The sequence below is a fragment of the Carcharhinus amblyrhynchos genome, chromosome 22 (assembly GCF_965287045.1).
Source record: "Carcharhinus amblyrhynchos chromosome 22, sCarAmb.v2.hapA, whole genome shotgun sequence".
Taxonomy (NCBI): domain Eukaryota; kingdom Metazoa; phylum Chordata; class Chondrichthyes; order Carcharhiniformes; family Carcharhinidae; genus Carcharhinus; species Carcharhinus amblyrhynchos.
Window position 1 is genome coordinate 43192955 of NC_137345.1, and position 14298 is coordinate 43207252.

General features: G+C 38.6%; 1 protein-coding gene across 6 annotated transcripts in view; it reads right to left on the reverse strand.

Moving 5' to 3' along the window:
• LOC145357096 (homeodomain-interacting protein kinase 1-like) overlaps positions 1-14298 on the reverse strand; it is a 119947-nt gene that overhangs the window by 85303 nt on the left and 20346 nt on the right. For all 6 annotated transcript variants that reach the window (XM_080210209.1, XM_080210210.1, XM_080210207.1 and 3 more), the window contains one exon: positions 13205-14297. In XM_080210209.1, the coding sequence (XP_080066335.1) occupies positions 13205-14295 (1091 nt within the window). In that variant the 5' untranslated portion in view covers positions 14296-14297. The remainder of the gene's footprint in view (positions 1-13204; position 14298) is intronic.

The window sequence follows — 14298 nt, forward strand, 5'->3', positions numbered from 1 at the left end:
GGAATTGTGTTCACAAACAGGATATATAAAACTCAATTTACAAGATCATGGTTGGAATGGGAGTCTTTACAGGTAATCAAGTCTTAAAAGGTACAGACAATTTGGGTAGAGAGAGGTTTAAGCACAGATTAAAGAGCTGTGTATTGTCTCCAGCCAGGACAGACAGTGAGATTTTGCAAGCCTAGGTAAGTCGTGGGAGTCACAGATAGTGTGACATAAACCCAAGAACCCGGTTGAGGCCGTCCTCATGTGTATTTACATCTGAACAAATACTTCACAGGACCATGCGAGATCAAAGTAACATCATGCAATGATTGCAACTGCACAATCATTTTGGCTACAACAATGTAACTAACGATTTGAACAAACAGCTGCAATTCTGAAAACAAACAATAACTAGTCATAAATTTAATCTCATTCTGCATTTATAAAATTTTAATTTCTTCCAAGAAATAAACATGCCATACCCCACCACACTCTCCCTGTCAAATACATTTTGCAAGACTTCCAAATGATCATGTCTATAAGTAATATTCAAACATCATGCAAACATACAAATAATGAGTAATGATGTCTCTTGCTTCACTTGTTATGTGCTTGCACACTGCTACGTTCTGCAATCCTGCACTCCTTAAATATGTGGTTAATAGTAGATAACTATGCAAATTAACTAATCCCAGAAACATGAGTGCTCTTAGCGTGTGCATATTCTGATAGTATCTATACTAGTTCTTAGCCATGTAGAAGTGGCTTATACCAAAATATGATCAGTCCAACTATTTGGCAACATAGTTGGAAATGGAGTTAAGCAGCATAAAAGGCCCCATGCAAAAGAAAACCAGCATTTCTGTCCGATTTCAATTCACTTACCCCTTCTTCCACTCCAGTTAAAAATAGACTGCTTTTGTTTTAATTTTTAATTCAAGTGGCTTTGGCAACTACTAGTTATCAATTTGCCTTTTTTAAAGCTTATTTGTGGAAGATGGGCGTCACTGGCTGGCCAGCATTTATTGCTAATCCCTAGTTGTCCGAGGGCAGTTCAGAGTCAACCACATTGCTACGGCCCTGGATCACATATAGGGCAAACCAAGTAAGGACAGCAGATTTCCTTCCCTAAAGAACATTCTTGAACCAAATGGGTTTTTTCAACAATCAACAGTGGTTTCATAGTCATTAGTAGATTCTTAATTCCAAATATTTTTATTCAATTCAAATTCCACCATCTGCCTTGGTGGGATTTGAACCTGGGTCCCCAGACACATTTGCTGAGTTTCTGGATTGATAGGCCTAGTGGTAATATCACTAGATATTGCCTCCCCTAAGGGATGTCAGCAGGATATAAGAATAGCCACTATCTATACCACATCTTCCACTGGCCTCTGTTTAGACATTTAAGGTGTGGCTTCACTTAAGAGTGTGTGGTCTGCATACATAGAAGTCCAAAGCTGCACATATTTTCAGCACTAATTGTTCATTCCAAATAGAAACACAAATGACTGTGGGCGGCATGGTGGCACAGTGGCTAGCACCTCTGCCTGAGCCCCAGGGACCTAGATTTGATTACAACTTGGGTGACTCTGGAATTTTGAACATTCTCCCCATTTCTGCGAGGGTTTCCTCCAGGTGCTTCAATTTCCTTCCACAGTGCAAAGATGTGTAGGTTAGATGGGATTAGCCATGGTAAAATGCATGGGATTACAGGATAGGGTGGGGGGAGAGGGCCTATGTAAGATACTCAGGGTCAGTGCAGACTGGCTGGGCCAAATAGACTGCTTGTAGAAATCAGGAAAGAATGTGATGGCAAGAAGGCAGCAGAGGGAAAAGAAGCTGAAGAGCTGGGTTAGGGGATAGTACTGCATTTATACTGGTGTCAGAATGGATGATACCTTTAGGAAAAGTATTCCATTCCTGAGCATCAATCACAATCAGCACAAAGTTAATCTACTGGCAGTCAGCTGATGTTCAATAACAGCTGAGTCCACATGAATTAAAACTTGCTATGTTTCTTCAATATGAAATATGGATAACAAGGTCCCTATTCACTGATTATTTTGAGAGATAATAGATAAAATGGAATTGTAGTGATTTCTGTGGAATAATTTACATGTAGTACAAAGTAATTTGAAGCATTTGAAAGACTGCAGGCTTCAGACAAAGGTGTGTTAGTTGGTGACCTTTACTGAAATGAGCAATGAATACACCAATCAATACTCACAGATCAAGTAAACAGCACCTCTACAAGAGGAAACTAAATTGCCAACACCAAGTTTTTTTCAGAACGTCTCATACCACTCAAGGCCTACGCCCAGGCCTTTGCTGCTGCTACTCCAAGGTGCAGCACAGCCTGCAGAAAACTTCCAGTTTTCCTCTCCACTACATGAATTGGTCTTCCGGTAAGAGTGCACCCATGGTGGAATAAAGCAGATAAGAGATCAGTCATGTCTTCCATGCCAAACAGCAATAGCCTAATATGCTGCTTGTTTTAATTTGGTAAGTTTCCAACTAACTTATAAATCATAAGACATCTCAGTTATAAAGAGGAAAAATAGTGAGCAAATAGAACAGTCATTCAAAGTGCTCCAGCCCAGGTTTAAGACAGATGCTGAACTTTTAAGATGAGCAGCAATAGGTCTCAATATATTAGATGATCAATAGCACTATTGTTTTACAAAGTCACTCACTTTAGTTTACAAAGTAACTATATGTCACTGGGTACCTGGACTTCTCAGAATTCTACAAAAGTACCGTGCCAATTTTCATTTCAAAAACATGCCTCTGTGGATAGCTGCATTCCATAAACACATATGCATAAAATCTAAATGGGGAATGAAATGCTCTCCAGGTGGCTAAAAGAACAGAAGCTGATGAAACAAAAGGACATGGTCATCCGTTGCAGGAACTGACTAGTCTAGAAACATTAACAGCACCTAAAAACCACAGTATTTGTATATTGCCAAGAAAAAGGTTAAAGTTTTAAAGTTTATTTATTATCGTCACAAGTAGGCTTACATTAACACTGCAATGGAGTTACTGTGAAAATCCCCTAGTTGCCACACTCTGGTGCCTGTTCGGGTACACAGAGGGAGAATTTTGCATATCTAATACACCCAATCAGCACATCTTTCTGACTGTGGGAGGAAATCAGAACACCCAGAAGAAATCCACATAGACATCGGGAGAATGTGCAAACTCCACGCAGACAGTTACCCAAGCTGGGAACTGAACTTGTTTCCCTGGCACTGAGAGGTAACAGTGCTAACCACTGTGCCGCCCATTAATATTGCTGATATGTACTCAGCTGGAAAATAAGAGTCCTTTATTGAAACTGAACAACACTAAACAAGAAGAAAAAGCAGGGCTCAAATCTATCAAGCTCTGAAGAACAGTCAACACCAGCAGAATGAACTTTCTCCTTCGCCACTGTGATGAAGATGGTTGGCAGGGGCGGAGGATAAATGGACCAATATGGGAAGAGAGAGGTTCTCAGATTGGCACAGGGTTGGATCAGCTATTATCTCCAGCCATTGATCACTGACTTTTTGATTTATTATTGTCATATGTTTACAGTGAAAAGTATTGTCTTTTGCACACAAACAACTGTGGAGACACCAGTCCACATCTTAGGAGGAGGAAGGGAGAAGGGAGATGGTGATGGACGTAGGGGAAAAACAAAGGGACTGATTTTAGTTTGGGAATGACCAAACATTACATTTTAATCCAGGATTCAAACGAGCAGCACATTTAAGTAAAGTTGCTGCTCATGCAACTTTTATTCAAGTCTAAGGCAGCAGCACAGAAAGCAAAAACAAGCACTGGACCCAATATTCATGCCTTACCAGGAAAGTTTTGAACATTTTCTACATAAAGTCAGTGCAGTGCAATGCAACAAGACATTCATCTAGTAACTATCAGAGGGATGGAGGGTTCAAATTGAATATTGCTCAGTAAGCTTATTTCAAGTTAAATATACACATCCTAAATTAGCTCAAAAGCAGCATTGGTAGCGGCCCGAGAAAAGTAATCCAGGCAAAGGCAGTTTAGTTCTTCATTGATATTCTAGCTAAAATACAATATATTAATAAGGTAAGTGCAATCAACCTATTTGCAGTTTGATCAGTTACATTCAAGATGTGGCTCCAAGAACAGTATTCAGAAAATGGCAGTGCAAAAGTTTTATTTATAATGCAAAACAATATCAAGAGGAAAGTAAGGTTTCTGTTTGTTCATTCTGCCATCTAGTTTTGGTAATATGCAGTTAAGTATACAAAAATGTACACATATTTATTTGCATATATACATATAAACATGCTTTTTAAGTTGCTACAAATAGTATGTATTTCAACGAGTGCCCACACAACCATGGGGTGACAACATACAGAATTGGGCAAATACCACCACTTCACTTAAGCAAAGCTCCATCCTCTATTATCAAATAGCTCTCAAGAGCATGTCCCTCATTTCCCTTGCTCAAGCTTTTGCAACCTTATCACGGAATTCCCCCAACGATTTATCCTTGGATCCCATCCTCATCTACTTATTGCCCTCTTGGCTTCATTATTGGAAAAAAAGTTAGATTCCACACAAGTTACCACTCTGTGTCTCATGACCACAGCCCCTGCTTTTATGACTGACTAAAATTCAATCTTGGGTGAGCTACAATTTTCTTCTTTCAGCTTCTCTCATTTTACCATGGGTCACCAAAATGCTGATTGATCATCCTTTTCCATCTTCTCCTGTCAGTCACCTACTCCACACATTTAAGTATCTCTGTCCATCTGGTATCAAATCTTCCTCTTCCTGGCAGTTCCTTGTCCACCACTCACCTCACTACATTTTTTCTCTCTCCTCTTAACAGGTGACCATATCATATCGTTTCAATCTCTTTGTGGGTTCTTTTTGTCGTGCTTCTACAATTTTCACTGACCACCGACATACTAGTTCTTGATTTTGTACTTTCTTGATACTTCAACATTCATCTCATCAGTTACATCTCATTAGTGTCCAGTCATTGTTCCTCTCGATGTTGCTCAAGTTTCTACACTACGCAGCAAGGCCAATTTTACTTGCAGATTTGTCCTTTCAGTAATATTTTTCTATCACATAATATCTCACTGTACTTCTTCCAATTATTCCAACTAGAACTAATCCAACACTTAATTCCCAATTTCATACTTCTATCTTCTGCCAACAGTTCCCAGGTACACTACATAAGCTACAATTATCTCCAGCTAAATAAAGCTAAAATTGAAAGTCACTGTCTTAGCAGCCCCATGAACTCTGTGCCTGTGATTTATTCCATACCTTTGCAACGTCACTGTCTCAAGTTACACCACACAGTTTAAAACAGTCTCTCCAAAGATCATCCACTTACATGCTATGTAACAACTGCTTTACCCCACTTGCTGCTGAAACTCTTATCAATCTCTTTATCTTCTGACTCAACAATTCAATGTTCACCTGATTAGCTCCTATCCTTCATGAACTGTTTATATTTATATAGCATTTTTAATGTAATGAAATATCCTAACCGCTTCACAGCAGCATTACAAAATACTCCTCTTGTGTTTGAGCATCTTACCACCACCTCTTTCTATCTGGTATCAACTCTTTCTCCTCTTCCTGGCAGTTCTACATCCACCACTCACCTCACCACATTTTCTCACTCTCCCCTTAACAGGTGACCATATCAAATCATTTCAATCTCTTCTTGGGTACTTTTTGTCCTGATTCTACAATTTTCACTGATCCCCCTAATGTGCTAGTTCCTGATTTTGTACACTGAGCCACACAAGGACACATTAGGTCAGATGACCAAAAACCCGGTCAAAGCAATGTCTTAAAGGAATAAAATGAGATAAGGTGGGAATTGCAGAGCTTGCAACCTATGCAACTGAAGGCATGGTCACCAATGTGGCAACAAATATGATTGGGAATGCACAGCCTGCATTCTGTATCCCATCCAATATCATGTCCCATCACTCCTGTACTAGTTGAGTACTCTGTACTAGTAGAGTACTACACCAGCTCCAAATCCTCCAATTCTTCAAAAATTCCATTCCAGCATTTAATTCCTTTAATAGCTTCACCTCCTTACTTCTATACCACCTCCAGTTCCACACTCCCACATCACCCAGACACCTCCTGCCTTTTGGATCTTTACTTTGTGGTAGCTTATCATAGAGTCCCCCAACTATCTATTCTTGGACCCCATTCTCATCCACTTATTGCCCTTTTGGCTTCATTCCTGTAGATGTTCGATTCCCGGCTTGGGTCAGTATGTGGAGTTTGCATGTTCTCCCTGTATCTGCGTGACTTTCCTCTGAGTGCTCCAGTTTCCTCCCACATTCTGAAAGACGAGTTGGTTAGGTACAATGACCTGAACAGGCGCCAGACTGTGGCGACTAGGGGAATTTCACAGGAACTTCATTGCAATGTTAATGCAAGTCTTGTGACTAATAAATAAACTTTAACTTTACTTAGCCACCAAGCCAATGTGTGGATTTCCCCTTGCCTTTCCACTTCCCACACGTTTAAGTCTGTCCCTAAAACCACAGCATCTATCTTCATTTGATTTACCTTGCAATATTTATCTATGTGAAAGGCATTGACAAGTTACTGTGCTAAATATTAAAAATCTTAGCACTCATATTTAGGGCTTGCACTGAGAACCATTTCCAAACTCTAACGTTAGTTCTTTCAAAATAACTGCTCATAAAAAAAATTGTAATAATTTAATTCACAAAAAAGGACCTTGCTCAGAATAATCCACATGTCAGCTTTCACTTCAACTGTATTTATGGTTTGTTCCAGACTTGCAACAAATCTACTGAAACACCTTACATGTGTTTTACTGTCAAAATTACTTTAGAAAGTTGATGGTATGGTTAAGCTTGATCTAGTGTTTTGTACAAATTACTGTTACTGATAGCCTGGGGTATTTGTGCAGTAATCTTTCAGTATAAAAAGAGACAGAGCTTTATGACACTTCGTTTCATGCACTGTGAATGACTAACATTTGCATCAATCATAATTATAGGCACACCCTAGTTTAATAGAAGTTTCACAGAATCCCTACAGTGCAGAAGGCCATTCGGCTCATCAAGCCTGCACTGCCAACAATCCCACTCACGCTTTATCCCCATAACCCCATGTATTTATTCTACAAATTCCCCAACACTAAGGGACAATTTAGCATGGCCAATCAACTTAATCCACACATCTTTGGGGTGTAAGAAGAAACCAGAACACCCAGAGGAAAACCAAACAGACATGGACAAAACATGCAAACTCCACACAGACAGACAGTCACTTAAGGCCAGAACTGAACCCGGATCTCTGGCACCGTGAGGCAGCAGTGCTAACCACTGTGCCACCATGCTGAAAGCTTGGTAACTTGGGGTGTTTAGCCAACGCTGATTGCATTAACTCAATTACTGCTAGTATCTATATTTTGCTGCTCTAAAATTTTTCTCCTCAAATTGTGTGCTTGGCTATGAGAGAGTTGTTCAGGTTACTTCAACATTTTGTGCAACTTTTTTTCCCCGCCCAAATGAATTAGGAGTCACAAGGCAAATTAAGGGAATACCTGCATTTTGCAAACTGCATACAAGAACCTTATAATTTTAATTAGGATTTTCTGCAAACTACTAAAGTAATTTACTCCCAAAGTGTAGATAAACATTTCCGACAAGATTTTCCAGCTGTTCAGGCAAGTGGGATCTTCTGGTCCCAATGATGGCACATCCCCAACACGAGTTTCACAATGGTGAAGAGTTTTTTCAACAACAAACCACGCTGGTAGTAGGATTAGAAGATGCCCCCACCAGCCAATGAAATATGCTGGAGGGTTGCCCCCACACCATATTTTAGTAAAAGTTTCTGAATGTGTTTCCCCCCCCCCCAAAAAAAATTACCATTAAAAAACGAGAACAGAAAAAAAAACAATCGACATAGGCTTATACCTTCCATGAGCTCTATTTAAAGGGATCTGATTCTTAAATGTGCAACTTTTTTTTAAAACAACACATTTTCAGGGTTTTAATTTTACAAGAACTAGGTGGCTGTATGATAATCCAATGTAATGGAAAGTACAAGACCACTCAGATCTCTGACCTCAAAACATACTTGCTCAAACAAACACTGCATACAGGATGAAGTGTTGCAAACACAGACTTTCCTGCATGACTCAGAAGTATAAGCTTCACTTCCAGTCATCACCATATTGGTCATCTACTCAAAAAAACCCTGAAAATTGAACACATCTGCAGTTGATTGCCTTGGGTTACAAGTATGTCACTCATATGCCCTCTAATACTTATATGGTAGACTATCTCAATGCAAATAATGGAATGAACCACAGCCTGTATGTACAATGCCTAAAACAGAGCTACTAAAATTTTAGTCCTATTCATCTTTAGTTAAATTTGAATAATTGTGTTCATCAGAAAATTTACAAATGAAGTATGTATTTAGGAGAGGCCTGAAATTACTATAACTTCGTCACATATTTACAGAAAGCACCCAAATTACTTCTAAAGGCATTTTTTCTAACCTGCAAAAGACTGCTTAGGTAAGCAATAAGACCACCATTTTACATAGAAATTTCCATAAGAAGCTGTCATTTTTTTTAAAATGGTGCTATTTGAGGAATTGAATCTAAACCTAATATAAATGCAAATGGTACTCCTAGCTTATTACAAAAAAGTAACACGATGACATCTTTAATACCAAACCAAAGGAACAACAATCAGATATGGCCTTAGTTTATCATTTCAACTAAAAGGCATTACCTTCAATAATTTAACACTCCTTTAGTATCATACTGAAATCTCAGTTGAGATTATGTGCTTACATTCAACAATTGGCTTGGACATAAATTTTCTGACAGTCACCACCAGCGCCAAACTGACATTTACCTAATGAGAAAGCTCTGGCCCGTTTGCCTACCTAACAACAATTACCTTCAAAAATATAATTCATCATGTTCAGCACTTGAAGTATTTTGACAGAAAAGGAAGCATTATAAATGAAAGTTTTTGTTTCGTGAAGTAGGCAGGGGTCTGGCCAAATGCAAATATGCAGAGGTAAGGCAACTCATCGACCTCAGTATTGCAATGGCTCAGTTAATGTAGCTCCCACTACTTTCAATAGCTCCTGAACATGCTACAAGGCAAATCTGGCAGGAACAGGCTGTTTATAGTTACTGCAAATTTGAAGATAATTTTGCTATTAAACTTGCAAATGATACAACTTGTGCAAAAGTCATGATTGATACTTCATGAATATAGCCAGGACCTTCGTCAGTGTTAGAAAGATTTCTACAGGTTAACAATTCTAAAGCACTTGGATGTCTACAGTCAGTCAGAAAATGGCAGCCCATCATCAGAACATACCAACTGCCTTAAATACCTCTTGCAACGTAAAGAGTAGCAACACTGCTGCACCGAGATATTCAGGACTGAAGTAAGGCACTCAAAATGTAACAGATTTCCAATTTGTAATAATTCTTGTTTCACGTGACTACTGATTCATAAGCACAATTCTGTGCCACTTACTGAACTAAATCAATATATGCGAATTTGTACTGTGAACTTATATTCTCTGTTCATCCAGGAGGAGAAGTTTAACCTTGCTCTTGCTAAACATTTAACCACTGACTTTTCCAGAGGTTGAGATGGGGGGTGAAATGACCAACACTGGAATGTGACACAGATAAGAAAATCTCTGGAAAAATTAGCTTACCATTATTATATGTAGCATTAAACTACCTCAACTTAAATAAAATCATGGACCAAGTCTTGGATTTATATCTTTTTTAATTGATTAAGTATTCGGGGGCATTTACCAACTCCTCCATAAGGTTAACACTGAAATTCTTCACAAATACAACAGCCTACAGGGCACATTTAGTTTGTATCAATGTTCACCCTCCACAAGGTCAAACTGTTCTAATCATATATATCCACTCTGTTTTCATATCCGTTAACTCCTTATCCTTCATCCGCGTAGTCAATCTAATCTTCATTATTCACAGCTTCTGTGAACCCAACTGCACACCATGTAAAGAAGCTTTTATTTTGTAGATTTAAAATCTAATACATTCAATTTGGATTCCACTATTCCCTGTTAAGAGGTCAGGAACAATTGGAAACAACATAAATACATGGATACATATCTATTCAGCATTTGCCTTTCATAATTCAAAAACTTCTATTGTATTAGCCTGCAATTTACATTGTTACAAATTACCTAATCCTGGGTGTAGAGGACACAATTTCAAAATTCAAACTCAAAACTTGTCGGACTCGAAGTGATCAGAATAGGCAACCACTTAGATAACATTTAATACAGTGAAGTGATACGTTTTGGTAGCAAGAGCAAGGAAAGGGCAATATAAAATAGGTTAACAATTTTAATGGTAGTGCAGGAGCAGAGAGCTCTGGGGTATATGCACGCAAATTGTTCAAAGATTGAAAATGTGATTAATAAAGCATATGAGATCCAGGGCTTTATAAAGAGTAAAAAGCAAACAAGTTATGGTGAATCTTTATAAAATACTGGTGTGGCCTCAGCTGAAATACTGTGTCCAATTTTGGATATCATAATGTAAGAAGAATATGACATTGAAAAGACATATGAAACACCTCAACTACCAAAATAGATTGAAGAAGCTGAGATGTTCTCTTTGGGGAACATAGAGGCAATTTGATAAAGATGTTCACAATTTGAAGGGCTGAGCGGAGTGGATATGGAGAATTTGTTCTCGTTTGCAGAACAGTCAAGAACTGGGGGGCACCAATTAACTAATGATGACAAGGGGGAAAACATTTTTTTATAAAATGCAGCAGTTGGTTTGGATCTGTAACATGCTGCATGAAAATGTGGAGGAGGCAGATTCAAATCGTGGCTTTCAAAAGAAAGAGAAAAATCTTACAGGCTGGGGAAAGGTTAGGGGATTGGGACTAGCTGAACTGCTCTTAAAGAACTGGCCCAAATATGACGAACAGAACTTCCTCCTTCTATGCTGTAACCATCCTATGATTCTATAACACTAATTTTTCAAGCATCTATATTGTTGTATTTCCTCGCACCAGATAACATCCAATGAATCTGTATTGTATTCTTTCTAAAGCATAGATATCCTTATTGAATTTGGTAGAAAGAATATGACAATGAAATAAGAATCCATATTTATAAGCTACTATATATTAATCAAATCATATTAATTGATCACAGTTGATACCCAATATTTATCTTATTCTGGAGTTTATACAGCATTCAACAATGAATGCTTCAAGGTCAGGCTTTTTTTTTATAAAAAAGTTTGAAAAATAAATAATGCAGTAACTTCTCTACATATGGTCTGAGTAAACTGGCACATTTGCTTACAGAAAATTTAACTCCACAATGCAGCTCAAAGTTTAACCTTACATTGTAGGATAAAATGATCAGTGCACATACTTGGCTGAAAACAATTAAGAAACAAATGCTTCCCCAGGCGAACATGATGGACAGCATGAATGAACAAAAAATACCCAAAATTTAGTCAAATAATATTTTGTAAAGCACTTCATGGTTGAACCTTGAGCAGCATACATACATTTTACTTAATTATGCTGGGGAAGGTAAGGATATCAATTGTGTGAACATGGAAAAATACAATTGGAGACACCAAGTACTTTCCTTCGCTTCTGCCTCCCTCCCCATGCCTGACATGATTTGTAACATGAACCAGTGAACACATTGTACACTTCAGGCTATTATCTTGAACGTGCTGCAACTTAGTACATTTTTGAAATAGAAATCACACAATGAGTGCCTCCAATTGGACTATAATCCTGATAAAACGCATCCACTGAACAACCTAATCCTTTACAAACACACAACCAGTTTCACATAAAAATGGGAACAATACATGCAAACATGGTTTCTCTTCACTATTTTCAAACTTCCGTTTGTACGGACTGCAGAACCCCCTAAAAATAAACTGAATCGTAAAGTTTGCACCCCAATTGAGTGCAACATTTTAGAATAGAAAATGTACTGGGGGTTATTTTCCCTCTCCTGACAGAGAGAATCTAACTTCAGAATTAAATCAATCAGTCATTGCATCTTAACTGCACGGAACATGTGGTTTACATGTAGATGATGTGGGAAACAATTCTCAACTATCCTTTGATTTTCCCATTTCCCTTCTTTTCAGATCAAAGTGCAGATTTCTGTACGTAGCAACTGCACTGCAAACTCAATGTTGGGGGGGGCGGGGGGGGAAGAATTACACAGATCTTTATAAAAACCAGGAGGACCTCAAGAGAAAAATATCATAAATGAGTTAGATGATAGAATTGTTATATTCAAGACAAGGGAGGCATTGCTGAGTGGTAGCAGAGCAGAAAAACTTTCAGAAAACCACATTCAAATCAAATAGCCACCAAGTATACCCATGGATGGCTGAAACACTACTACAAAAATGTTGCAATTGGCCATTTTCTTTTGCAAAATAAAATCTATTATTGAACCTAAAATGGTATTCTCTGACTAAAGATCAGTTCCAGTCTTATCTAATGTGGTTAATAGAATGACAGTCTAATGAGCTGCTTATTAACTTGTTGATCAAGCAAACTAGAGAGTAAGCAGTTGTTCCTGCTCAAAACAGTATTTAAAAACTATAACTGAATTTGAAATAGGGATGGATAATAGTCAACAAGTTTTGCCTGACATTCGTAACTTTCATTGTGTAAATCTGGATGTTTTAAATGGGGTAGACTACTTGCTTAGTCAACAATGTTTTTTCTACTCAACAACTATTTTCATTTCTATTTAGTTCTTCCACTAATAAGGTTGTAAGTTTGATCTGAACATTCCTCATTCTGAAATCACCCAACCAAAAGGCAGATTGGATGTAAAAGTTAATTTCATCTCCAACCCACATTCTTTTAGAATACACTTTGCCTATGGGAGCATTGGATAAAATGAATTTATATAATGGGATGAAAATTAGACAAGAATGCGAACACAGCCTAGGCTTTAAATTAGTGGCATTGGGGTGGGAAACAAGGGATTTAATGCAAGTCCTGACCTCCACAACACACTCCAACATATAAAATCCTCCTTTGTACTTGACATTAAATTTGGTTTAGTCTTTGAATTATTACCACAATCAATGCTCTAAACCGATGTGAAGAATTAGAAACTATATACCTACCTGTAATACCGAGACTGCAAATATGTGGAACAAACTGCTTTTAAAACATGACTGGCTGAACCAAAGTCTATGACCTTCACCCTATAGGGTTGACGGGTCGGATCCACCAACATAATGTTCTCTGGTTTCAGATCTGCATGAATTAAGCCAAGGCTCTTTAGTTTCATTAAGGCTGTGGCCACCTGCTGCAGGATGGGTCGTATATACTTCAAGGGCAAAGGGCTGAACTTATTCTGTTTGAGGAAGTCATACAGGTTCTGTTCCAGCATCTCAAACACCAAACAGGTATGATTTTTATGTTGAAAGCACTCATAGGAGCGTACAAAGTTGTAATCATCAGCATTCTCCGTGCTTAAACGATTTAAAATGCTCACTTCAATCTGCCCTTGACGTGCATACGAGGGATGGTTTTTCAAGATCTTAATTGCCACAATTTCATTGGTGCCCCTTTTCCAGCACTTGACCACCTGCCCAAATGTACCACGGCCAAGAAACTCCAACACCTCATAACTACTGATCACGGAACAAAGTATTTCATGTTGTACCAGCTGATAATCCCCTTCATTGGTGGAACTGCCATTCTTTGAAGTTACAGTTGATGTGGTGGTGGCAGTTGTTCCCACCGCAGTCCTACCAGTGTTGTTCTGAAGCATTGGAGGTGGGTGTTCCTCAATTATTTGCACACTGCCACTGCTCTCAATCTCCTCACTCTTTCTCTTCAGTCCACATTTTTGATAGGTATCCAACAGCGTGACAGTGCTTCTGCGTGTCAAACTCTGCACTCCGTTGGATGACCCCACGGACAAGGCTGTCGTACAGGCCCCACTGTCGGCACTCGTAACTGGGATTAACCCAGAGTTGGTGGTGAGGTGTAAATTCTGTTCATAAACCACTACACTGCTTGATGCCTGATGAGGCAGATTTGTCTGTCCTTGAGTCACTGAAGGATTTCTGCTCTGATTGCAATGTTTTGTAGTGCAGCCTTGTCCTGTTGCATCCCAGTTGATGGGTTCCACTTTCAATTTCTTCACGCTGCAAAAGGCACTGGACTTTACTGACATTGGTGTAAACACTTGGAGTTGTGAGGCCATACC